The sequence below is a fragment of the Balaenoptera physalus genome (assembly GCF_965194825.1).
Source record: "Balaenoptera physalus genome assembly, chromosome: 1".
Taxonomy (NCBI): domain Eukaryota; kingdom Metazoa; phylum Chordata; class Mammalia; order Artiodactyla; family Balaenopteridae; genus Balaenoptera; species Balaenoptera physalus.
In genome coordinates, this window is record NC_138882.1 from 150,160,351 (window position 1) to 150,186,969 (window position 26,619).

General features: G+C 51.2%; 1 protein-coding gene and 1 long non-coding RNA gene across 4 annotated transcripts; one reads left to right on the top strand and one right to left on the bottom strand.

The window, feature by feature from the left end:
* Positions 1 to 1,841: 1,841 nt before the first annotated feature.
* TMEM61 (transmembrane protein 61) lies at positions 1,842 to 15,864 on the bottom strand. Of its 3 annotated transcripts, XM_082464475.1 has the most exons (4): positions 14,911 to 15,617; positions 12,800 to 12,865; positions 10,622 to 10,971; positions 5,216 to 5,653 (listed from the first exon to the last, which is right to left on the bottom strand). In XM_082464475.1, the coding sequence occupies exons 3-4, from the start codon at positions 10,912 to 10,914 to the stop codon at positions 5,377 to 5,379; spliced, it is 570 nt and encodes a 189-aa protein (XP_082320601.1). In that variant the 5' UTR covers positions 10,915 to 10,971; positions 12,800 to 12,865; positions 14,911 to 15,617; the 3' UTR covers positions 5,216 to 5,376. The 3 variants fall into 3 exon arrangements, with proteins under 3 accessions (XP_082320602.1, XP_082320601.1, XP_082320600.1); XM_082464476.1 differs by lacking the exons at positions 5,216 to 5,653; positions 12,800 to 12,865 and adding an exon at positions 1,842 to 2,526 and having other exon boundaries at positions 10,595 to 10,971; positions 14,911 to 15,864; XM_082464474.1 differs by lacking the exon at positions 12,800 to 12,865 and having other exon boundaries at positions 14,911 to 15,614.
* On the top strand, positions 12,872 to 26,029 carry LOC309662077. The gene is made up of 2 exons (XR_014264494.1): positions 12,872 to 14,553; positions 23,809 to 26,029. It is a non-coding gene; the product is annotated as an uncharacterized lncRNA (long non-coding RNA).
* Positions 26,030 to 26,619: the final 590 nt, after the last annotated feature.

Here is a 26,619-nt window from a genome sequence, read left to right on the forward strand (position 1 = left end):
CCTCGCAAGATCCTAAGAGCTGCTGCAGGGAGGGGAAACATCACACCCATTTGACCGATGCAGAAACTGAGGCTCTGCATCACTAATGGCCCAAGATCACAGAACCTATAAATAGCAGAGCCAGGGTTCAAGCCAGGCCCCACGTCCGTCTCTTCTTGAGCACCTGCTTCGTGCAGGACGCTGAGGTACGAGGTGTCTGATGAACACGGGTTTTCAGTGTGATGGCACTTGGTCCTGTCTTCTGGGGCACAATATGATAAAGGCTCTGAGATATGCCTGAGGTCCAGCAGGTGCACAAAGCAGACAGAGGGAGAAACTGGGGTGGAGGGGGAGGAATGAAGGGACAGATTCACAGGAGGGATTCTTGAGAAGCCAGTTGGAGTTCTGTCAGGGCAGGAAAAGCAGTTCAGGCAAAGAGACCAGTGTGTGCAAAGGCCCAGAGGCAAGTAAGCACTGACACGTAGCTGGAGGTAAAACTCTAAATGCTGTGTGCACGTTCACTCCTACACTGCGTACTCCTCCCCTTCCTGCTCCTCCATGTCAAAACCATCCTTCCACCGCCTGGATATCCTAGCCAACATCCTCACCTCCCCTCTCACACCCACATCCTATTGGCCCTGCCTCCGAGATAGGAGAATCCAATTACTTCTCCCTCCCCACTACTGCTCATCACCCTGGTCTTGAGCTCAGAGAGGCGGCAGTGAGTGGTGGCGTGAAGCGAGATCTTAATTCCCTGCCCAGGAATTGAACCCGGGTAGCTTGGATGACAACCAGGAATCCTAGCCACCACACCCCCTGGCTCTTGCCCCCAGTGAAAAATGCATTTCTCACGGAGGCAAAACTGTAAAAACCGGTCAAAGTTTATTATTAGAGACATAGCGCAACAACAAGTGGGAGAGCACACAGAGAAACAGTTTGTTCAGTTAAGACAGAAGCAAGGCAGAGATGCACACCTGGAGAGAAAGGGTGTGGGCGTCCTCTCTCATGAGGAGGAGCGCGGTAAAGGGGCGGTGAAGTCATTCATACAGGGCAGTTCTTCCAGATCTTTGTTTACATTTGGCTGATTATCTTGTTTCTTTTTCCACACCTGCCCTGCCCTAGGGCCCTGCCCAACACGCTTGCGCAACTTTTTTCCAAAATGGATTCCAGCCCAGAGGCCTATGGGACAGCCTTAGCATCACATATTATGGGGTGGTGCCCCCTCCTTTTTGACCCCCAAGGAGCATTTCTGTGCATGTGCAATGTTTCCATTGCCCCAAGGATGGGAAATGTATGACCTCTTGACCTTTTAACAGGGTTTAGCCCCTCTCTGTCCCTGCCATAAAAATGTCCAAAATCCGGTTATTTACCCTATTTCTGTTGTTGGTTTTTATATCAAGGCGCAGATCTCAAAATATAGATGGGAGTCCGGTCATAAATATGTAGTCCTGGAGCCCATTTGTTTCTTGCTTCAGGAAACGTAAACAGGGGGCTGGGAATGAATGTCTGGCCTGGAGCCCATCTTCTTCTCACCCCAGGAAGTGTGAACGGGAGGCTAGTTGTAAATGTCTAGCCTGGAGCCCATCCATCTCCTGCCTCAGTCTGAGGCCATCATGTCTGTCCTTCTAAGAGGTCTCTGCTTCTTCCCTTGCTGGCTGAAATCTCTTTCCCACCCAAACGCCAGGTCAGACCATGTCACTCCTCTGCTCAGAACCCTGGAATGGTTCCCTGCCCTATCAGAGTAAAAGCTAAGACTTAAAATGGCCTACAAAGCCCTTGGGCTTTGCCCATGTTGCCCGTAGGCAAAAGATAATTTGCCCATGCTGCCCACCCTATCACCCCTCTGAGATAACCTCCTGCCACACCTCCCCTCACCCCGTCCGCCCCAGCCACCCTGGCTCTGTGCTCTTCTGGGAATGCACGGCCACCCCCGGGCCTTTGCCCCTGCTCTTCCTCCCACCTGGAAAGCTCTTCCTCCAGATATCTGCATGGCTCCCTCCTTTACCTCCTTCAATTCTTTGTCCAAATGTCAGCTTCACAACGAGGCCATCTCTGGTGTGACATCTGAAACTTCAGAACCCCCCTCCCCCAGGTGTTCCCTGTCTTCCTTTCCCAATTTACTTTTCTCCGTAGTACTCGTCACCATCTATCATACTGTACACATCATTTATTTATCTTGTCTCTTGTCTGTCTTCCTCCCCTAGAACTCGAGCCCCCACAGGCTGGGGGCTTTGTTCTGTTCGTTGTTGTGTCTCCAGGGACTAGAACTTGTTGGCTCTCAGCTCATGTTTGGGGATGGAGGGATGGCTATTGGCTCCAGAGGAGAGGGAGGCCGGAGAGGAGGCATAGGTAGGAAAGCTCCTGGGGTCAGGCTAAGGTGGCCAACATCTTTCAGAGGCCAACAGGGAGCCTCCCAGGGAGTTGTGCAGGGGGGGTGACACAGGTCGGATTTTAATTTTACACTGATTCTCTGGTTCTGAGATCAGGTTGGAAGAAGCAAGAGGAGATGGTGGAGGTGAGGGGCAGTTGCCAGACTCTAGCAGAAACCTAGGGAGGGAAAGATTAAAATGAACCCTTTTTAAAGAGTAATTAATTGCTGAGGGGATGGAGGGCAAGGGAATTCCTGACTGGGAATTTTCCAACTGATCTGAGGTGGTGAGCTCCAGGGCGCGGGGGTCACCGGTCAACGCAGAGGGAAACAGGGCAAAGGAGGGGCCCAGGGAAAGCGTGGGAGAGGCCTGAGCTCAGAGGGTCCCTGAGGTCCCAGGCCTGGTGGTGGGCACCAGATGTGAGCTCTGAATGTTGGATGAAGAAACCCGTCAGCCAGGCCCAGGAGGAAAGAGACCAGGCAGCAAAACAGTGCCTACTGGGGGCTGGAGTGACAGACCCAGCCTCAGGGGGCTGCCCGGCCTGAGGCCTTCCCAGTTCACAGCAAGGCCACTGCATCTCATAAGGAACCTTGGCTTGGCAGGGTCAGGGTTAGGGTTAGGGAGACTGGCTCCATGGCCCTGGCTTGGCCTCTAAGGAGCTGGTGACCTTGAGCAAATCACTGCCCCTCCTTGGTGGCTTTCAGTTGGGATGCAGGTGAGCTTAGAGAGGAAACTAGAAAAGGCTTTTCCGGTCTTCCAGCCTTCCCCACCCCCTGCCCCTTCCAGCTCCCACTTGGCAAAGGTGGTGGGTGGCACCTCCAAATCACACCTGCAACTCATTAACTCACCTGCCTGGGGGAAATTCCTCAGTTTGGGGGTAGGAGGGAAGCTGGGCTCTGCTTCCCAGCCTGGAACCCCATTAACCCCTTCGGAATTGCAGAGGGCCTGATAAATCCCCCGCACCTCCCCCAACCAAATCCCCATGGTTCACACAGGAAGCTGGTGTGTGTGTGTGTGTGTGCACACGCGCGCACGCACACACGCATTTCAGGGTCACACAGAAAGGTCAGGGCTAAGGCAGCATTCAAACCTGCATCTCCATCATAGCAGTAAGTATAAGGCACACACAGGGGAGATGGGGAGGAAGGGAAGGGGTACAGGATGGGGATCCAGGATTTGGAGAAGGGGGAGGGAGAGGATCCACAAGATCTACAGGAAGATCCACAAGATCTGGCTCAGGTGGCTGAGAGAGGGCCCGGAAACAATCGCGATAGCTGACATTTATTGCTTCATTCTCTCAGCCCACAAATACCTACTGAGCATCTTCCACGGGCCAGGCACCGTTTCTAGGCTTTAGGGATATAAACGTAAAGGAAAGAAACAAAAAAATCCCTGCTCTCAGAGAGCTTACTGGTGGGGGGAAACATACAAAAAACAAACAAACAAATTTTTTAAAGGCAAAATATTAAATGATGACAGGTGTTATTTAAAAAGTAAAGCAGGAAGGAGGCTGGGAGTGCAGGGGGCTGGGTGAGACAACAGTTTTAACAGAGTGGTCCAGGACGGTGTCTTGAAGAGAGGGACAAATATGCAAGGGGCATGAGGAGTGAGCCTGAGGAAGAGCTTCTGGAGGGAAAACACAGGAGCAAAGGCCCACAGGGGGACCAACAGCAGCAGAGAGCAAGGGGAGGGACCCAGACCCGACTACACCATCCTCGTTAGGGCTTTCATTGCTCAAAGTGAGCTGGGAACCACTCAGGGTTTTGAGCCCAGGAGGGATGTTATGGATCTGGGCTTGATCAGGCTCATTCCATCTGCTGAGCTTTGAAGAGACTTCAGGGGACCCTGGCAGAAGCAGGGAGTTGGGATAGGCAGCTACCGAGCTGGTCCAGGCCTAAGTGGGAGGATCTGAGGCCTGGAGCCCAACCAGGCCTGAATGAAAACACCTTTATTTACATGAAAAACCTTTATTCTCTGCGATTTTTACCTCTCTGAGGCTCAGTTTCCACACCTGTTAAGTGGGGCTACCACCTGTAGCAGAGAGGCCTCGAGGATGTGAAACAACAGCAGAGAGCCTGGCCCAGTAAATGGTAGGCCCTCAGGGAACAGTGTCCCTACACAGCTGACTGAGCTCCAGCTGGCTGAGTGACCCTGGGAAGGTTACTTAGCCTCTCTGGGCTGGTTTTCCCATCTGTGAATGGGATATGACATTGTGAAAGCAGACCCTTCTGCCTATCTGGAATATAAGAAGAGGTATCGAGCTCCCTGTCACAGGAGGTATAGAAGCAGAGGCACCTGGTGGAGGGGGTTACCTTTACTAACAAAATCTAACAATCACTTCATACTTAAGAGACACCAGCCTCTGCGCTAAGAAGTCTGCATTTATTGTTTGACGCATTAGCACTGAGCCTGCACGGTCAGTGTGATCTCATAATGTCAGCTGTTATCATCTCATTTAATCCTCGAAACTCACCTCTCTAAGGTAGGGGCTGGTGCCTTTGTAATTCCCAATTCCCATTTTACAGATGAGGAAACTGAGGCAGAGAGAGGTAAAGTCACTTGTCCAAGGTCACTCACCAGCTGGTACCTGGTGGAACCCAGGCACAGGTGGTCTGAATTCAGAGTCCATGTTCTTTTGGTTATAAACTCAGTGTGTTCCCTTGGGCCAGTCCTGGCTCTGCCTCTGGGCCCCAATTTTCTCATCGGCACAAGAACATTTCCCAGCTGACAGCCAGCACTAACTGCCAGCCACGTGAGTGTGCTATCTTGGGCGTGCCGGCCCAGCTGGGCCCCGAAGACTACAGCCCCACCAATGTCACGTGGGGCAGAAGAACCACCCAGCTGGGCCCAGGTGACCCACAGAATCATGAGAGATGATGAAATGGATTTATTTCAAGCCATTTGTTACACGGCAATAGAAAAATAAAACAGCATTCGGCAACAAACATTTGTTGAGTGCCTGCCGTGTACCAGGCACTGTACTAGACACTAGAAGAAGCCCATCATTTGTTTCTGGCTTCCAGGCCTGCTAGAAGCCTTTAACTTCCTCCCCTGCAGTCTGAACCGGGCCTGGGCGGGAGCATGCAGCCCCAGGTGTTGTCTCTCCAGAGATGCCACCGTCAGCGAGGATGAGGCTCTCGTAGCTGGGCGGAGGCCAGGGGGGCTGGGCCCCAAGCAGGGCATCCCCCGAGGCACTGCACTCCGGGTCTTCCTCCACGGGGTATGCAGGTGGTGTCAGGGGCCCCTCAGCCAGTCGGCAGTGCACGGCCTCCTCGTAAGTAGGGATGGCAACCACCTCTGGGGTCCTACAGGGACAGAAGAGAGGCTGTGAGCAGGGGGTTGGGCAAAACCCTACTGCACGCCAGGAAGACAGCGAGCAAGGCTGTAGGCTCCCCAGGGCCCCATAGACACAGCTGAAGCTTGACATCAGCCGGCCCCTGCCAACCTCAGCTCCCCCAACTCCACCCTCCCTGTGCTATAGTTAGTTCTCCATACAGTTAGTTCCCCACATGGGCTCACCACACCCTCTGTCTCCTCAGTTCTCTCTGCAGGGAAAGTCCTTCCCACCTCCCTCACCCCTCCCCTGCTGGTCAATCCCCACTTGTCCTTTGAGTCTCCTCCGGGGAGCTCTCCTGACCTCCCCTAGCAAAGCTCCCACTCCCTTCTCTGCGTCCCCCCAGTGCTCTCCCTTCTGTCACTGCCTTGACCCCAGCTGGTTGTCCCCTAGGGCAGGGACTGACTTTGGGTGTCCAGGGATTGATGCTTGGGGATGTTTGTTGAAAGACTGAGTGATGATCGATGGGGAGAAAGACTTCCAGCTTACTGTAATCATCTCCCTTACACAATCTGGAGTTGTGGATGCTCAGGGCAGGATGCGAGACCTCAATTCCCCTGCCCATCTGGATGCTTGAGGCCCTGATATGGTAAGTCCACCAAGTGATTACCTCTGCTTGCATACCTCCAGAGATGGAGAGCTCACTATCTAGCCAGTCAACCCTAGCTATCTCTAAAGAGCTTTGCTTTCCTGTGACTTTCCCCCACCTCCCCCACATGAACCACCCTGGAGGGATCTGAGGTAGAGACCAGGTCACTTGCATCCCAGCCACACCAATGCTGATGGGAATGAAGCTGGCCCTCGGTCCTCCCAGGGCCCTGGGGGGTCACCTCTGGGAAGTCAGGGCTCCTTCCCCTCCCGGGACCTTGGGGGTGGGAGGGTCACTGATCCTCTGTCTGGACTGCTTCTGCTTTGGGAAGATACTGCCAGATACGGAGGTTGACTAGGTGACCTTGGAGGTCCCCTCCCACCCCAAGTGGCTCGAGGGCTGGCTAGGAGTCGGCACTGGCTGGTTCTCCTCCCTGCTCAGCCACATTCTCGGTGGGAGATCATGGGTCAGTAACTCTATTAACCTAGGCCCCAGTTTCGCCATCTGTAAATGGGGACAATAAGGGCATCTACCTCACAGGACCCTGTGAAGATTAAATGAGGTAATACAGGGACACTTAACACATGCTCCATAAATGGGAGCTGGTAACAAAATCTCAAAGGTCTTCATGAGGCAGGGGTGTGGGTAACAAAAGTTATCACAGATCTCCTGCTGGCAGGTGCCACACAGGCTCAGAGAGGCTGTCACTTGCCCAAGACCATCAGTTTGGAGCCAGCAGCAAATTAGTTCAATCCATACCAGCCTGTCTAGACAGGGGAAGGCCGATGGCAGGAGGCTGGCCAGAGGACAGACAGGTGGTGGAGGGGTCTTCGCTCCAGTGGTGATGGAGCAGCTGTGCCAGGAATTTGCTGCCCCTCAGGTAAGCATCCATCACTCCCGTGGACATCGCCCTTCTATGGGCAACGTATCTTCTCAGCCCACGCCCACCACAGCCCTAAGAGCAGCCCACTGGGACCACGTGACCAAGGTCATGGAGCAGGCTGTGTGCCAGTCTGATGGAGGGCACCAGCCAAGAGCCCAAGCTGGGCTCCCCTTCCAGTGCTTTTGCAAACTTCTCTCACAGACCCTCCTCCTCCGGAGCCCAGGAGCCCTGCAGCTGAGAAATCAGATAAGGGGTCTCACCCGCCTCTGAATCCCAGCGTCCTTTGAGATGAAGGCAGGCAAAGAATATTGCTCCTGGAGGCAGGCAAACTAGGTTCAATTGCTGTGTGACCTAGGCTATGTTCACAGCCTCTCTGAGCCTCTTTCTCCTCATCTATAAAATGAGGATAACAATTCCCATTTTGTAGATTCAGGGAGAGGGAAAAATGGAAAATGCTTTGACAACGCTCAGGAAAATATGGGTGATTAGGCTTCCAGAACCCCACATCTCCTGGCCTGCTCACCTCCCAGCCACGCCCCTGCTGCTCCCTACTTCTCCAAGCCCCAGAGACATGAGGCAGGTTTTGCGTATGCCTGGGGCCGCTCCAGCAGGCAACAGCTGGCAGGGCAGGGCACAGCTGCCAGGTGAGATCAGACCACAGCAGGAAGTTTGCTTAGAGGGCAGAGGTGCAGTAGCCCTCATGCCACCTCACCTAGCCAGCTGGACCCACCCAGCCCCAGCTTGCCAGAGTCATGGTCCAGAAGGCTGGAAACTTGGGGAACATGAAGTTCAGGGTGACCATATTGCACACTTCAGGGGCAGCCCCATTTGTGGTGTATTCTGAATGTGGCCCCCTGCAGCTGTGTGGGGCGGGCTGGCCACTGTGGTCCCCATGCACAGGAAGCTCCACCGAGGCTGGGGCTCACCCCACTCTCTGGAGCCTGGTGGGGACATGAGATCTGAGCCTGGCACCAGCTCTTCCACTATTCAGCTGAGTTAAGCAAACACAGTAGGGAAAGGGGACAGGGACCAGGGATGAAACACTATATGCCCAACACTCAAGCTCTCTAATCTTATTTCACATTCATGACAAGCCTGGGGGTAGCAGCCCTCAGCCATTGCACAGGTGAGTGGAGGCCGCACTTCAACAAAGTGGCAAAGCCCCAGCTCTGTCTGCTTGCAAAACCCAAGCCAGCTCCACCCATCACACCTCCCCCAACCCTGACTCCTAATCTCTCCACACCTCAGCTTCCTCATCTGCAAAATGGATCTAATCCTTACACTGCCTCATAAGCAGTGAGGCTCAAATCAGGAGGCATGAGAGTACATCATAAAATGAAAGCGCAGGAAGAACAGCAAACTTTGCAGTGAATACACCTCCCCATCTATCATCTCATCTGAGCCTAACAGCAATCCTAGGGAAAATTCCAGGATTGACAGGGGAAGAACTAGACATGGCGCAGAGAGTCTAAGTAACAGGCTCAAGAATACAGAGCTTAGAAAAGAAAGAGCAGACTCTGAAAGCCTCGTGTCTGACTAGACCCACGCTTTTTCTGCTGTACTCACTGAGGCGTTGGGGGGGGGGGGTCCCAGGAGGCCTCCCATCCAGGCACCTCATTTAGGGCTCACACTTAAGATGGGAGCCCCTGAGAGGAGGGGTTTTGTCTGTTTCATCCACTGCTGCATTGTCAGCACCCTGCGTAGTTAGGTACTCAGTAAGTGTTGGTGAAATGCAGGAAAGAATAATTAGATGAATAAATGAGGAAACTGAGGCCCCAAGAGAGAAATGGACCTGCCCAAGTCATCAGCCTAGAAGGCCTTTGTCTCTAACCTAGAGTTACCTGCAGAGAGCAAGGCCCCTGGGGGCAGGGACAGCTGAGTGGCCTCCCCATGGGGCCCAGATGCTGGGCTCTCAGCAGGAGGGCCAGGGTGGCTCAGCCCCAGGGACAAGAAAGAGCTATTAGCAGAAGCAGCCTCTCCAACATCCAGCCACCCCAGCTCTGAATCTAAGACCTGGTCTCTGAACCTGATGGGCCATGAGCACCCCACAGCCTCCTGGGTAGGTTCCCCCCTGGCCCGGCTGGGAATGAAAGCCAAGCGGCCCCACCTGACGGATGCAGCTGTGTCCCGGACCCTGTTGGGTCAACACGGCTGTGTCTACAGACAACACTTACCTTCTGTGCTCAGGCCAGGCTGGGCGGGGAGGGACAGGCTCCAGTCCAGAGCACCCCGAGGCCTGATCTGGTTCCAACTGACCATTAACTGACTGTGTGACCAGGTAGGTCACGGGTCTCTCTGAGACCCAGGTTTCTCCTCTGAGAAGTGAAGGGTCCCCAGGGCCCTGCCCTTCCCTCTAATAGTCAAATTAAGGCCTGACCATTGGACTAAGGGGCCTCTGTTGAATACTTTATTGTCTGTGACCTCAAGGAGTCACAGGCCAGTAGCAGGGACTAATCTGTTACTTTCTTTGACTCAGAATGCATTTTTCCCTCTAACTAAGGGAAGAAGGGTGTCCAGGTCCGAGGCCAGTTCCCAAATATCTGGCTTAGCTCTTAGTACATGCAAATCCAGTGCTTACAGAGTGGTGTGGGGGAATGCGCACTTCACAGCCAGCAGGCTCTGCTACTTTCTAGCTGTACAACCCTCACCCTTCTTTTTCTCTAAAGGACAACAGTAATTCTTACCTTGCAGGTAGGTTAGACTGGGGAAGATGTATGCAGGCCCCTGATATGCCGGCCCAGCTGATACTTGGTGAATGAGTAAGTACATAAGAGCATGTAAGATACATGCATTCTCAACAGGGCAAACAGGGCTGGACTCTTGCTGATACTGTGTTTACGTATAAAGCACAAATATACATACAGACCAAGTATGTAGTATATCTGTGGTATTAACATTTCATGGGGGAGGATGAAGAAAAAAATGCCTAAAAAGTCTCCTTAGAGGGAATGATAATGAAAAAAAAGATGAGAAATATTGTCCAAATGCAAGGTTTTGTCTCCATTCCCCACCTCACCCCTGGGCCTTTGTACATGATCTTCTCCTTGCCTAAAACGCTTCTCTCCACCTTATCTACTTGAGGAAAAGTTGACATTTGTTGTGCACCTACTGTGCGCCAGGCTCTGGGCTGAGTTCTTCATATACATCATCTCATTTAAGTACTATACAGGCATTTGCTACTATTGTATGCTGAGCTCTGCTGCCACCTCCTCCAAGAAGCCTTCCTGGATTTCTCCATGTCCCCACAGAACCATGTCTGTCCTCTTTCACAGCTTTAACTACTCTGATTTGTCAAAGTCTGCCTCTGTCGAGGGACTTTAAACTCTTCCAGGAGTGCTGATCAGCCTCCAAGACCCCAGGGCATAGGTAAGGCCTGGTCCAGAGGAGAAACCCCATGAAAGTTTGCTGAGCAAATGCATGATGATATGACAGTGCCCCACCTGTGGCCTCCACCCAGCCCTGCTGACCTGCAGCTCTCCTTCTCCAAGGGCTCCACAGTGAGGTAGTACAGGTCTCTGGAGAAGCGATATGGGTCCCATCGAGGCGGCCCCTTGGTGCTGGCCTTGACAGACCACAGCAGGCTGAGGAGCAGCAGCAGGCCACCTGCACCGCAGCAGAAGAAGCTGACCGACCTGAGCAGGGGACCGGGGGCCTCAGGCTCAGGGCGTCCTGTGGGCAGAGCCGGCTGGCTGGGCTGGGGACCTGCATCTTCTTCACTCCACCAGGCGAAGCACAGTGTCCCGGCCACCAGAACCACCATGCCACTGACCGTCACGCAGTAGCACAGGGTGGAGGCCACACGGCCCCTGTCACACTTCTGGACACCGAGAAGGAGAGAGAAGAGAAAACGGGCCCCGTGAGAGGCCTGCTGGGTACCAGAGACTGGATTTTAGTCCTCCTCTGCCTGAGGTCACTGTGCAACCTCAGAGGGGTCATTTGACTTCTCTGTGCCTTAGTTTCCTCATCTGTGAAATGGAGATGATGCTTCCAACTTTGCAGGGTTGTTTTGAAGGCCACAAGTAATGTGTCTCAAGTTCCTAGCACCACACCTGGGACCCGGTAGGGGCTCAGTAAGTGTGGCTGGGTTCACTCCAGGACTACCCCCGGACTCAGAGGCCTCACCAGCCTGGTGTGTATGAGACTCCCCACTGCAGGCTGGGAGGGAGAAGAGTGAATGCCGTGGGGTCCGCCAGGCCTGCCAGGAGAGAGGCTTGCTGGTTTCGCGTTGCCTCACTTCACCCTGGTCACAGTCTCGAAAGGTCAATACTCTTATCTCCATTTGACAGAGGAAGACATTGAAACTGGGGGTGGGTAAAGGAGCTAGTGGGAAAGGGGCATTGAGAAGCCTGAAGTTGAAATTCAACGACACAAAGCAAAACTTTGTGCAAAAAGATGTTCACCGGGGCCTTATTTTTAATGGTTGTAATTTGGAAAGAGCCTAAATATCCAACTATAGGGAAAGGGTGAGTAAACCATGGCATAAACTCTAGGTGGAATATTCATGACTCATTTTTTAAAAAGCTCAGCACAAATGTTTAACAACGGGGGAAATGCTTATGATATCTGACATTTGTCAACTTAGTTTGCCAAATTATGTGCACAGTGTTATCTCAATGAGGCAAAGACAAAATGCCCAGGGGAAAAAAAAATAATTGGGAGGAACCCTGGCTCCAGATTATACAGACAGGAAGGGGCTGTCCCCAAAGCCAACCTCTAGGCTGCTGTACATACTGTTCCCTCTGCCTGGTAACTTGCTCGTATCTCCCCTCCCAGCTCAGCTCGGCCCTCACCTGAGAAGCCTTCGCTGGGGACACTTTAAACTTGGAGTTCCCTGGGCCTTCTTGGACCAAGCTTTTATCCTGTCTGTTTGGTTTCTCCTTTGCTGATTGTCCTCACCAGACAGCAAGCTTCCTGGGGGCAGGGTCTGTATAGGCCCTGTTCACTGCTATATCCCCCAGTGCCTAGCACATAGTAGCTGCTCTATAAACATTTGTTGAAGAAATTCTCCTAAATGAGAAACAGTGTTGCTGAATAAACCTTGTTGTGTGAAAAGCCCCTCTCGCAGTTGGGAGGGGCTGGGAGAGGGGAGGGAACACAAGATTCCAGCTGCTACAGCACCCAGCCTCGGAGCCTGGTTTTACTCCCCATGTTACAGCTCACCAGCCGTGTCCTGGGGTAAGCCTCTCAACTGCTCCGGGCCTGTCTCCTCATCCGTACAAAGGGCAGGCTCTCTAGCAGGCTGCTAGCAGAACTTACAGAGGCCCCCTCTCCTCTTCCAAAAGTTGAGCCAGTGAAGGAGGGGGCTGGGGAACTCACAGACCTTAGGAAGACTTCAATCGTCAGCCTTACAAATGGGGACTTGCCCAGCCTAATGTGGTGCATCAAATGATGCCCTGCTGTGCAGCCATTCAAAGGCATACTCCTCCAGGAGCTGAGGAGCATGGCAGTTCAAGATCTAGTAGGTGAGACTTTAGATTTCAAAAGGGCATGTTCCCAGATGTGTTTAAAAACGTGTGTGTGTATGTGTGTGTGTATGCATGTGAGAGAGAGAGAATGTATACATGTAATGCTCAGGGAGTGGACCCCAATCTTTCTGAGCCTCCAGGCCACCAGAAGCATATAGAAAAATGCCACTTGTAAATTACCTTCAATTGTCTTCCTGTGAATTTGTCTATGGGGCAAAGCCTCCTGTCTCCAGCTCAAGGCATTTTCTGGGGGAGAGAAAAAGAACCTGACTACACTCTTTCCAAAGTCAGACAGCGAGGAGAGGCTGTCAGAAGGAAAAGCTGGAGAAATCAGCTTGGGGGGGGGAAAAAAAACACAGCAAATCAATAACGGTAACCCTTTGCCTGTATATTATGGCACTTAACAGTTCCGCTTCATACCTGGAATCTCATCTAACTCACCACAACTGAGGTGGGTGGTCAGGGCAGGGAAAGAAATTCCTGTTTTGCAAATGAGGAGACTGAGCCCAGAAAGGTGAGGGACTTTGCCTAAAGCCGTATACAGCTGTGTGTCTCAACCCTTGCAGAACTCACTCCTGAGTAAGGTAACTTACGATGCTTTTAAATTTCTATAAAAGCAATAGTTCCTCATTGTGGAGAAAAGGAGAAAACCACAGAAGAGAATAAAAATGCAAAATACAAATCATCATTAATGCTGCCCCCCAGAGATGAGCATGATCTGCAAGTGAATGCTTCCTTTCCAGTCCTCCCTTGGCCTGCATAGCTGATGATGGCGGCAGCAGATGTGTACTGGGCATTTACAGGCGCTGGGAACCACATCAAGCACTTTACAGGTATCCGCCATCTTAATCCTACAACAGCGTTATGTCCTGAGGACACTGGAGCTGCGAGGGTGACAGCTTGTCCAAGGTCAGTGCCAAATTTGAACCAGGTCTAGTCTGACTCAAATCCCTGTGTGTGCACAGCTAGATCCATCTGTATTTTTCAGTATATCAAGTTGAGACCGTGCCCTGAATAGATGCATTTGTAAATCTTCAGCTCAGGCAGATCCCACTTTCTAAAATGCTCTGCCCTCCTTCCTGATTCAGATGCTCCCAGACCTCAGACAAGCCCCTGGAATTCCCCTTGGCATGTTCTCACTGGATGTTGTGTCATCTCCTTCTGTGTGAGTCTCCCTCCCTCCATGTGGATCCACCATGGGCAGGCAGAGCACACGAAGACCTACCACCCCCGGGAGATGGAAGGTGTCAACGTCCGCTGGATGAAGGACAGCCTGTTCTGTTGTGAGGTGGTTTTCATTATTTTTACAGATCGGGGCTCTGATGGCTTATGGGAAGGATGTCCTGCCCTAGATTCCCCTGGCCCATTTCAGAGACGTGATCTTCAGGCAGTTTACTCACCCTTCACAGTAGTGTACCCTGGACCCTGATGGGGGAGGAAGAAAGGGCTCCCTGCCCCGGAGGGCATAACCCCAGCCCTGGGCAGGGAGGAAACTTCTCTAATCCCAGAGAGGTCCCACTCCCAATCTGGCACTCAGTCAGGCTGCCAGGCTGGCCCCCTCCTTCCAGCTCCCTCATATCCCCCCCGACCCATGCACCCAAACTCCTGGGGTCCTCTACACCTGCTGCTCCTGGGGAGCCCTCTGTCCCCATTCAGGGCCCTCATTTCACACCCCCCTTCAAGACCCATGCCAAATACACCTCCTCCCAGAAGGCTTTCTGCTGCTGCCACCCCACCTCCCACCAGCCAGAGTTATCACTGCCTCTGACTATAGCCACTCTATCTGTTAGCTCTGTGACCTTGATCAGGCGGCCCAACATCTCTGAGCTCAAATTCCTGCCTCCCAGGGGGGAGCAAGTTGTGAAGATGAGATGGGAAGATGGCAAACAGTGACACAGCTTGACAGAGAGGATGGACCCTGGCTCTGACACTGGGTAAGTTACCTAGATTCTCCATGCCTCAGTTCCCTCCTTTGTAAAATGGGCACAAATATTATCGTACTATCCCTGCTACCAACAGGGGAACTTTAGGTGCCAGTTTTCTGTAAAGAACTAAACCATCTGAACAAAAAGTGTTCCAAACCATCTTCGTGTAACCCCGGGTAAACTGAGGCTCTGAGCGCCATGGTCCAAGGCCACCCAACAAGTTAGAACACAGGAGGAGACTTGGGTGTCCAGACTCTGCTCACCAAGTCACTGAGGTCAAGGTGAAGGGAAGAGGTCCAGGGGGGGTTGGATTAGGAGGAGCCGAGATGCTCCCAAGGGCGGGGAGAGAAGGAAGCTTATACCCACCTTGCGCGCAGCCATCGCGCTGCAGGGTCAGGCGTGGTCCCGGAGCGGGGAGCCTGGCGAGCCGAGCGGAGGTGAAGGCATGATGGCTGTCGCGCCCGTGGGCAGAGCGAACCTGGGAAGGGCGGTCTCTCCGGTCTGCAGGGGGCGCCCGGCGTTAGGGGCGGCCCGGCGACCGTCCCCCAGCCCAGCTCTCCGGGCCCGCAGAAGCGCTACGGCCCGGCTCCGGGTCTGGTCCAGGGCGTCTCGTCTGCCGCCGTCTGTCCCGTCCGATCGCCGCCCCGACCCGGTGGGAGCGGTGCCGAGCCCGCTTCACCGCGCAGGGGGCTCGGCCACCGGGCGGGGGCGCCGAGGGGCGCGTGGAGTCCGGCTTCGCTGTCGACTCCGGTGATGATCACCCACTGGCTCCCGCCCACGCTTCGGCTTCGGGCTTGGCCGACTGCGGCCGGGACCCTGGGCTTGGGCTCAGGGCGCGGCCTGCCCCACCTCTCCTCGGATCTGCGTCCTCGAGGGCCGCAGGGCTTGCGGAGACTCCAGGGTGGCGCGGCTCCAGGTGCCGCGCCCGACCTTAAAGCGACAGCGCGACCTGGGCTGGAGGAGGTCGGGGTTTCCCAGCGCGGGGGAAGCTCTTAACCGGAACCTCCCTGGAACTGTCGGGAACCCGCAGTCCTTGGGGCCATCTCGCCCCCACTACTCCACGGGGGCGGGCTTGGGAACCGGACACAAACTCCTCTGAGAGCCATCGCGCTCAGTCTGAGAGGGCTGTGAAGCCCAGGCCTCCTCACTCCCATTTTACAGGAAGGGAAACTGAGGCCCAAGGAGGGAAAGTTACTTGACTGTTTACCGCATACACCTTGACAACTGGCTTTTTCTTCTCACAGCAGTCAATCCGACAGCAAGCCCTCCTGGGCCCTGCAGGCCCTCACATCCCCGGGAGGAAGGCATTCTCCGACGGAAGGCATTTAAGTGCTTCCCCAGCCTCGAAAGGAGCGAAGTCACCCAGGCAGTGAGAGGCCAGGAGAGGGAGGCTTGAGAGCAGGGCCTCCCACCTCCTGTGTGACCTTAACCTCTCTGAACCTACTCCCTCCTGTGTCAAAAGAGGGCTGAGGACCCCAACTCACAGGTCTTCAGGGATTGAATGAGTTAAGCTGAGCAGGTTAATAGAGCTCAGCCCTTTCACAAGTGCAGGCAGGAGGCAGATTTTACGGACAGGTGATGTAGGAGCCTGGAGAAGGGTCAGCGTGTGTGCTTGTGTGAAGTCTTCTCTGGGAGGACACCTGTTGTAGAAGGTAGGAATGGGGTGGCAGCGTCCAGGCTGAAGGGGCAGCATGGGCAAAGCCTGGGCAAAGTCACAGGCAGGTAAAACCTCGACAATTTCAGGTGGGTCAAAGGGAGGTGGTTCCGGACCAGCTGGGGTCTGGGTTTTGTTTATGTTTCTTCCTGCTGCTCCAACAAGCCAGGGGACTGGGCGGATTCCCCTCAGCCATGGCCAAGGATTCCCCACTGAGCCGGTGGCGACCAACTCCCCTCCCAGCCCAGGGACACGGAAGGTCAGAGCAGCCTATCCAGTGGAGATCTGAAGCTCAGAGAGGGGAAACCACTGTCTCAGAGTCACAGAGCAGGTCAGCGGCAGGGCCCAGGCCCCCAATTTTTAAATTAAAAAAATTTTTAAATTTAAATTTAATTTAATTTAATTTTAATTTAATTAATTTAAATTTAATTTAATTTAATTTAAATTAAAAAAATTTTTTCCCTTGTCTCTGAGGAAATATGCCACCTGAGAGTTTTAGCATTCTCTAGGCACCGACTCCTCTGACCGGTGAGGTCCTTTTACATGTTATCTCATTTCATCATCACTGTGTGTGTGATCTATGTAAGCGTTCCCATTTTACAGACAGAAAACTGAGGCTCAGAGAGGGGCAAAGGCCTGTGCAAATCTAAAGAACTCACAAGTGGCTGAGCTGAGATAGGGATCAGGTAGACCTCAAACCAGGACCTCCTTCAGCTTTGCTCTGCTTAATCTGGAGGTGGGGACAAGCAGCCTTCTCAGTGCCCTTGTGGGCCTGCTCAGGGGGGATATGAGTGAGCATCTGGAGGCCGTGAAGCTGTCAGCTCCACCCATTTCTCCAGGGTCAGGCATCCATGCCGGTGTGGGCCCCTCACTGATCCAGACTCTCCTTCCCCAGGGTCACAGGTCACAGGCTGATAAGGTTGAGATCAGGGCCTGGGCACACACCTGACCCTGCTGGAACCCGAGTCCCCTGACCCAGGCTGGACACTCACGCCCTGGAGGTGGCGGCCTGGTTGTAACTTCTGTCCTGACTCAGCCACTTCCAGGCCGGAAGATTCTGGCCACGTCCTTCTCTTTAAGCTGCTGTTTCCTTGTCTATAAAATGGAGACAATGGTACCTTCTTCCCAGGGTAGCTATGAGGGCCTAATAGTTTAGTAAGACCTTATCCATGAGGAGCTGGCCTGGGTATGCTCTCGCATTACACGATGGTTCAGTTTGTGAATCTCCCCTAGTTGATGGGGACCACCCTGAGGGCAGGGACCAGATGTGACTTGGTGCAGGGTCCAGCCAGACCCAGCAGGGCCAGGACCAGAGGAGACTGGGACTGGGTGTTGATTCGAACCTGAGGATCTGGTCCAGTTCTTCTGGCTCCATCTTCCTCTTCCCCACTTTTGGGGGGTCTGGTCCCAGCCCCTGAAGTCTGCCATGATGCCCAGGCACTGTGGGGACCATGCAGACTTGGGAATACTTGCAGGTCCTTTCTGAACAATCAGCCTCAGGCTTTCCCTGGCACCACTGGGCAACTCAGAGCAGAAAATTGGTCACCAGCCTTTGCCTCCAGGTGTGGGGGAGGGGACTACCACTTGCACCCACTTACTGGACGTCACCAGTCAGTGCTTTTCCCATTTAATTGTCACTTCAGTCAATTCATCAAGGCTGAGAGAGAAATATTGATGCCTTCTCAGGGTCACACAGCTGATAAGTGGGGGGCTGGGAGTGGGGAGTGGCAGAGCAAGTGCTGAAATCCACATCGGTCTGAATGTTCCACACCCACATGTACTTTTCCTTTTTTGCCACACTGGCCCTTCTTCAGTTACAACCTGGGCTGCTGCTACCCAGGATTCTGTTGGCAGAATCCTGGTCCTTGTGATTGTAGGATTAAGGCCCATTTTCCCCCTGGTGGGGACTGTTCTCAGCTCTCAGAGACCACTTTGAATTTCTCTGCCTTTTCTGCTACCAGTGGAAGAAAAGTCTGCTTTTAAAGGGTTCCTGTGATTAGGTTAGGCCCACCCATCTCTCTATCTTAAGGTCAGCTGATTAGTAACCTTAATTACATCTGTGAAATTCCTCTTGCCATGTAACCAGAGGGCAAAGGTTATGAGGGCCATGGGAGAATTCTGCCCATTACAGGTTCTGTACGAGGGAGACAGAGCATGTGAGCTATAAACCCTCTCGTTACAGGATCATGCCCTCCGTGCCAGGTGCTGGACACAGAGGGCAGGACACATGGAGAGGCAGTGTTCACAAAGAATTAGGAAACAAGCCAGACTGTGGCGAAAGCTTGCCTTTGAATGTCCCAGGATTTCTAGGTGGACCGACACAGAGGTGTTGCAGAGGTGGCATTTGAGCTGAGCTGGGATACAGGTAGGATTTCAACAGGCAAAGAAGGGACTTGGACTGGGGGTAGGGAAGGACCATCTGCTCAAGGCACAACACTGATTACCAAAGGTTACGGCATTCTTGTGTTGACATATTTTTAAGCTTTTGTATAAACAAGCCTATTAAGGATTATCAACAGACTAAAAGTTAGCATCCATTAACTATCTACCAAATACAAGATGCTGAGTTAGGTACATTGTATACTTAGATCATTTAGTCCTCCAAGAGCCCTACACGGTAGGAATTTTTTAATAGCTTTATTGCGATACCATTCATATACCATAAAACTCACCCATTTAAAGTGTACAATTCAGTGGCTTTTAGAATATTCACAGAGTTGTGCATGCATCACCATAATCAATTTTAGAACATTTTCATTCCCCCAAAAGAAACCCTGTATCAGGACTTCCCTGGTGGCACAGTGGTTAAGAATCCGCCTGCCAATACAGGGGACACGGGTTTGAGCCCTGATCCAGGAAGATCCCACACGCCACAGAGCAACTGAGCTCGTGTCCTACAACTACTGATCCTGCGCTCTAGAGCCCTCGAGCCACAACTACTGAGCCCTCAAGCCACAACTACTGAACCTGCACGGCACAACTACTGAAGCCTGTGCACCTAGAGCCCGTGCTCCGCAACAAGAGAAGCCACAGCAATGAGAAGGCCGCGCAACACAATGAAGATTAGCCCCCGCTCGCCGCAACTAGAGAAAGCCCGTGCACAGCAATGAAGACCCAACGCAGCCAAAAATAAAATTAATTAATTAATTTAAAAAAATTCTCTCTCTCTCTCTCTTTAAAAACAAAAAAGAAAGAAACCCTGCACCCCTTTACCATTATACTCCTAATTCCTCCATTTCCCCCAGTCTTAGGCAACCACTGATCTATTTGCCCATTCTGGATATTTCATATGAATGGAAACGTATAACATGTGGTCTTTTGTGTCTGGCTTCTTTCACTTGCATACTGTTTTCAAGGTTCATCCATGTTGTAGCACGTAGCAGTACTTCATTCCTGTTTATTGCCAAATAATATTCCATTGTATGGATATAGCACATTTTGTTTACCTATTCATCAGCTGATGGGCATTTGAGTTGTTTCTCCTTTTTGGATATTATGAATACTGCTGCTGTGAACATTCGTGTACAAGTTTTTGTGTGGACATATGTTTTCATTTCCCTCGGGTGTACAACCTAGGAGCCAACTTGCTGGATCATATGGTAACTCAATATTTAGCCGACTGAGGATAAAGTAGGAATTTTTATCTCCACTTTAGCATTGAGGAAACTGAGGCTCAGAGAAGTTAAAACAGCCACCCAAGATCAGAGAAGAGAGCAGGTTTAAACTCAGGTCCATCCAACACCAAAGCTCTCTATCTCCTGCCTCTGGATAAATATATAAAATAGTACACAGGTCTCTTTTAACCATTCCCCTCTTAAAATATGGATTTCTTGGATAGGGTGGATAGGGATCTTTGTCGGTTTTATCTGATACGTTCAAAAAGTTCCAGTGCCTCAAAGAGGCTAGACACATAGTAGGTGCTCAATACACACTTGTTAAATGAAGGGCAGAATGAATAAGTGTAGATATCTGAAGGCGGGTGAGTGGGGTAGTGGGAAATTTTCAAGATTCCAGACTTGGTGCCAGGATGAAGTTTTCAGACTCTGGGAGCCGGCTCGAGCCACCCTACAAGGGACGTGCTCTCCCCCTGCAGTCAACCTTGAAAAGTCGTTGTCTCTGGTGGTCCCCTGGGTTCTTGGAATTCTGTGCCTGGGAGATAGTCTATTCATGGAGAGGCAAGGAGCTTCGTCCTCTGAGTTCATGTTCTAAAAAAGGAAACTGCTGTCTGTGGGTAAGAAAAGAATTAGAACCTCAAGGCCTCAGCTTCCTTGGAAGGCATTTTCTGCCCAAGTGAGACGGCCCCGGGCTCTTCTGGGGCCTCTGTTCTGGGCAGGCTGAGACTGGGCCAGCAGCCCTGGAGCACAGGGGAGATGCTCGCCCGTCAGGGGAGGAAATCTTGTCTGGGAACTGAAACAAAGGTCTGTGGATGCAGGGCTGGCGGCAGCCTTGACTCCACGGGTGGCCTCTGGGAACAGACACGTAAAAGGATGCAGATTCTGGGAAAGAGCCAGCTCTTCCCAGAGATCCAGAGAAAGATACAGCAAGCCCTCCTGTCAGTGGGGAGAATGATTCTCAATGTGCTGAGGTGGGACGTGAGGGAAGAGAGCTGCCCTCACAGACAGGAGGGGCTGGTCTGGGTCCTGACTGTGACTTGTGGCCTTGGCCAAGTCTCTGTCCCCTCTCAGCCTCCCGTTGCCCTACCTGTAAAAAGTTGGGAGTCCTTTCTGGCTCTGGGACTCTATTCCGAGGCTTAATTTTCTTTCTTCTTCTCCTCCTTCCTCCTCTGAATTGGACTCACTAATTCCATGCCAAGTCTAATAGAAATCCTAGACTCTGTTCATAGAGTCAGCTCTTTCTTTGCAGGTATATAGAGGCTCTTCTGGAATCATCTCCCTCTAGCCCAGGATTTCTTTTTCTTCTTTTTTTCTCTTTTAATAAAAATCATACTGTTTTATTATTATTTTTTTAATAAATTTTATTTATTTATTTATTTATTTATTGACTGTGTTGGGTCTTCGTTGCTGCACGCGGGCTTCCTCTAGTTGCGGCGAGCGGGGGCTCTCTTCGTTGCGGTGCACAGGCTTCTCATTGTGGTGGCTTCTCTTATTGCAGAGCACAGGCTCTAAGCGCGGGCTCAGTAGTTGTGGCGCATGGGCTCAATAGTTGTGTCACGGGCTCAGTAGTTGTGGCTCACAGACTCTAGAGCGCAGGCTCAGTAGTTGTGGCGTGTGGGCTCAGCAGTTGTGTCACGCAGGCTCAGTAGTTGTGGCTTGAGGGCTCTAGAGCGCAGGTTCAGTAGCTGTAGTGCATGGGCTTAGCTGCTCCGCAGCATGTGGGATCTTCCCAGACGAGGGCTCGAACCCGTGTCCCCTGCATTGGCGGGCAGATTCTTAGCCGCTGTGCCACCAGGGAAGCCCTAGCCCAGGATTTCTGAAGTGCACCATTTCCTGCCTCAACTCCTACCTCCTGTGCCAACCCAACCCCACTCAACCAATGCCTGACGTCCCATAAGAACCTCCCCCTCAGCCCGTTCCAACCAAATCACCACTTCCCTCCTAAGATGCTCTGTCTCCCGTGGTAAGTGCTCAGTGAACTCACCCAAACAAGGGCACCAGCTGCAGCAAAGCAGTCACTCACTACCCTTTCTGGGTCTGGTTTATCAACAGTTCAATGAGCGGTTGCCCTTGACAGTAGCTAAGGCTGCTGACGGGCCTGAATGATATGATTTTACTCTAAATCTGTTATTAGCCTGCAGAGTGACCCTGGCCAAGTCATTCTTCTCTTTGACCTCAGTTTCCACATCAGTAATTGAACAGATTGGACCAGATAACGTTTTGGACTAGGGGAGGCGGAAAAAGCACTGACAGTGGAGGCAGGAGATCTGGCTTCACTTAGTCATCAGTTCATCTTGTCACCCTGGACTGGTCCCTTCCCAGGCTGGGTCACCGTTTCCCCTTAGGTCAGATGGGGAGGGTGGCTTACCTGCTCTCCCAGGGCCCCTCCCTCCCTGTCCTTGACATTCTGGAACTCAGGGACCAGGTCCCTTAAATCATTTAGCTAACAACTCCTGGATGTGTTCATCTCCTCTCATCACTCTGGAAGCTTCCAGATTGTTCTTTGGAACAATTGAAGGTCCCTTAATCACTGTGGGTCCCCTGACAGCTGGAGAAAACTTGGCAAGCAGGAGCTTATATTCCATTATTTTAAATAGGAAAATTAATATTGTGTTCAGAGCCCACCTAAAAAGCCCAATTAATTTTCTGAGTATCACTAAAACACTCTTGGACATCTATTTAACAAATCACTAAGGATTTCTACATAACATGAAGTATATAATCTCTGTTTAACATGAAGTACTGGATGTTCTTAACGCGCAATGATCCTGTAAAATATTGGGTACACATTTTTGTTTCTTTCAATGAATGTGTACTGTAATGTAAATTATAAGGAAATGATATATTAAAATGATTCCAATACAAGAACCATTTAGCATAATAGAATAAATAAGTAAGCCAATTTGAATAATCACACTAACTGATAGGAGAGTTACCTGAGTGAGGTGCAGGGTGAGAGGGGGAGTTGGCGGCTGTAAGTGGTGGGTGAGGGTGCCTGAGGTCAGTGTGTGTTCACAACCAAGGAACCAGTGGACGCTGTTCTCTTCTTGACACTTCAGGCTCAGGAAGTGAATGGCTGTGACCCAGTATCTGAAGCCATAGATGAATCGTTGAGATAAAATAAATCAAAGTGGACATCTGCTTGCTTTTCCTTGGCTTGCAGTTATAGAGCTCCGGGGACCGTGCTCTCTTTGCTGAATTTTTAAATGTGATACATCTGCTCGTGTCATGACCACACACCTGTAATCCCAATCACTTTGCCTGCCTGACACAGGCATGGCTGAGTAGCACAGGGTCATGGCCAAGCTCATCCCATTTATGTGCCCCTGTTGTCAACACCCATTGTCCCTGTGCTCTTTCTGCTAATGAAGGCAGCCACTTAGGCTCACCCACTTTCGTCCCAGGCTTTTCCATTTTCTAGAAGGTATTTTCACTGAAAATGTGAGGAAGATGCTAGCAATAATGCCTAGCACATTTGCACAAGGCACTAAAGGGGTGTGCTCCATGGAGAAAAGACTGAAGCAGGACTTCGGTGCAACCACATAATCTCACTGGGGCTCGCCCGTGACTTAAATGCTCTCTCCGGTGCAGAGGCCAAGTCATTAGGCAGATATTCATTTAGGGCTGTAAATGTTGGGTAATGGTTTTGCGACTCATCATCATGATTATCTCATTCAGATAATGAGAGTTCAGATGGCAAGGGATACCTGAACTTTATTGGTTATTTGTAATTCCCACAACTGTTCTGCAAAGAAAGTAATCGTTATTCCTGCTTCACAGATGGAGAAATTCAGAGGGTCGAATTCACCAGAATGGAATCACAACCTGTCCTACACTCAGTCCCTGTTCGTTCCACCCACACATGGCCCTGCACACCGGGCCCTGCTCCTCCTCTTCCCCATCCCCTTTGGGGAATGTTACCTTTGATCTCTCCTGTGGCCCTCTTTTTCCACCCCCACTAATCCCATGTCCCCGGTAGCCCCCTTCTCTTCCCAGCAAGCACCGATCACTACCGGCCTAGTCCTGTGCTTCTTCGCCAAGTGTGCCCTGGCTTCCTCTTCTCCACCACCTGCACAGGAGTGCACCGCCACCCTGGAGAAGGACCATACGGCCCGGCGCCGCCCCCCACAAGCCCTGGGCAGGGGTCTGTGACCCTCACCCCCTTTGGTGACCAGATGTCCTCTGACCACACTGGATTGAGCACAGCATGCTTTGGCCCTTTCTGCGTTGTCCTAGACAACCTGGTTCACTGCCATGGCTTCAGTTACTACTGGGTGAGCCAAAAGGTGCGTTCGGTTTTTTTCCGTAAGACGGCTCTAGTAGCACTTAGTTGTCTTTAACTTCATTCAAAACAATTTTGTTAGATTGTATGTGACAGCTGTCATATCAGTGTGCATTAAAAAAAAAAAGACTTATCAAAATTGCTGAATTTTTGTGTAGCCATTTTAATATTGAAGATGGAAGAGAAAAAGCAACATTTTCAGCATGTTATGCTTTATTATTTCAAGAAACGTAAAAATGTAACTGAAATGCAAAAAAAAGATTTGTGCAGTGTATGGAGAAAGTGCTGTGACTGATCGAGCGTTGTCAAAAGTGGTTTGCGAAGCTTCGTGCTGGAGATTTCTTGCTGGATGATGCTCCACAGTTGGGTAAACCAGTTGAAGTTGATAGCGATCAAATCGAGACATTAATTGAGAAAAATCAACGTTATACCACGCGGGAGATAGCCGACATACTCAAAATATCCAAATCAAGCGTTGAAAATCCTTTGCACCAGCTTGGTTATGTTAATCGCTTTGATGTTTGGGTTCCACGTAAGTTAAGCGAAAAAAACCTTGTTGACCATATTTTCGCATGTGATTCTCTACTTAAATGTAATGAAAATGTTCTGTTTTTAAAACAAATTGTGATGGGCTATGAAAAGTGGATACTGTACAATAATGTGGAATGGAAGAGATCATGGGACAAGCGAAATGAACCACCACCAACCACACCTAAGGTCGGTCTTCAGCCAAAGAAGGTGATGTTGTGTATATGGTGGGATTGGAAGGGAGTCCTCTATAATGAGCTCCTTCCGGAAAACCAAACGATTCATTCCAACAAGTACTGCTCCCAATTAGACCAACTGAAAGCAGCACTCGACGAAAAGCGTCCAGAATTAGCCAACATAAAACGCATAATCTTCCATCAGGATAACGCAAGACCGCATGTTTCTTTGATGACCAGGCAAAACCTGTTACAGCTTGGCTGGGAAGTTCTGATTCATCCACCATATTCACCAGACAATGCACCTTCGGATTGCTATTTATTTCGGTCTTTACAAAATTCTCTTAATGGAAAAAATTTCAATTCCCTGAAAGACTGTAAAAGGCACCTGGAACAGTTCTTTGCTCAAAAAGATAAAAAGTTTTGGGAAGATGGAATTATGAAGTTGCCTGGAAAATGGCAGAAGGTAGTGGAACAAAAGGGTGAATACGTTGTTCAATAAATTTCTTGGTGAAAATGAAAAATGTGTCTTTTATTTTTACTTAAAGAACCGAAGACACCTTTTGGCCCACCCAATACTTCTAAGCAGATAAATCTCCATATGCAGCCTAGAACCTCCCCTCTAAGCCCCAGATCCCCGACCCTGGATTTCCAACACCACGTGGCCATAACCTGAGCATCCTCTTGAGGTCCCAGCGCCCATCCTCATTCCCTCTCCTCCTTCACCCTCCACATCTCATCAGTAACCATGTCTGCTGATTCTGCCTTGGAAATGTATATGTTTCATCCTCATCCCTCTCCTCCCCACACCGAGACTGCCAGCTCTACCCCAGGCCTCCTCATCGCTCCCCGAGACCCTGCATCAGCCTCCCTGCTGGCCCTGCCTCCTCTGTCCAGTTCATGCCCCTCGTGGCAGCTAGAGTTTCCACTCTGAACTCTATTCTGATCATGCCATCCCCCTCTGCTTGAGATTCTTTAGTTTGTCAGAAACTCAATGTGATTAAGGTTAGGCAAGAATCAACTTAGGGACTTTCCTGGTGGTCCAGCGGTTAGGACTCTGCACTCCCAATGCAGGGGGCCTGGGTTCAATCCCTGGTTAGGGAACTAGAGCCCGCATGCTGCACCTAAGTGCCTGCATGCCCCAACTAAAAAGAATCCGCATGCTGCAACTAAAGATCCTGCATACCGCAACTAAGACCCGGCACAGCCAAATAAATGAATAAATAGATTTTTTTTTTTTTTAAAAAGAATCAATTTAATGTTAGGACAGTGGACCATCTCAAGTAACCGTGAAAAGGGCAGGAATGGAGGTCAAGGTGCCTTGACTCACATACCAGTGAAATTCTCACTTGAGGTTTTGTATTTCTGCTTTTCCTGGCGTGTTGGTTTCATCCTCTCATCATACTACTTTCCTCCACGGGACGGGCAACATGGCCACCTGCCACTCCCGAGCCTTATCCTCTATTACCACCAACACCAGCTACCACCTTTGGGTCTAGGTTTAAAGTATCCCAGGGGACTTCCCTGGTGGTGCAGTTGTTAAGAATCCACCTGCCAATGCAGGTGACACGGAATCGATCCCCGGTCCGGGAAGATCCCACATGCCGCAGAGCAAATAAGCCCGTGCGCCACAACTGCTGAGCCTGAGCTCTAGAGCCCGCGAGCCACAACTACTGAAACCCGTGCACCTAGAGCACGTGCTCCGCAACAAGAGAAGCCACTGCGATAAGGAAGTGGCACCACAATGAAGAGTAGCCCCTGCTCGCCGCAGCTAGAGAAAGCCGGAGCACAACAACAAAGACCCAATGCAACAAAAAAATA

Excerpts from the sequence above, each read along its gene's own strand:
- TMEM61 (XM_082464474.1), bottom strand. Across the intron at positions 5,654-10,621 it reads TTGGAGAAGGAGAGCTGCAG|GACCCCAGAGGTGGTTGCCA; the intron begins GTCAGCAGGGCT and ends CTGTCCCTGTAG.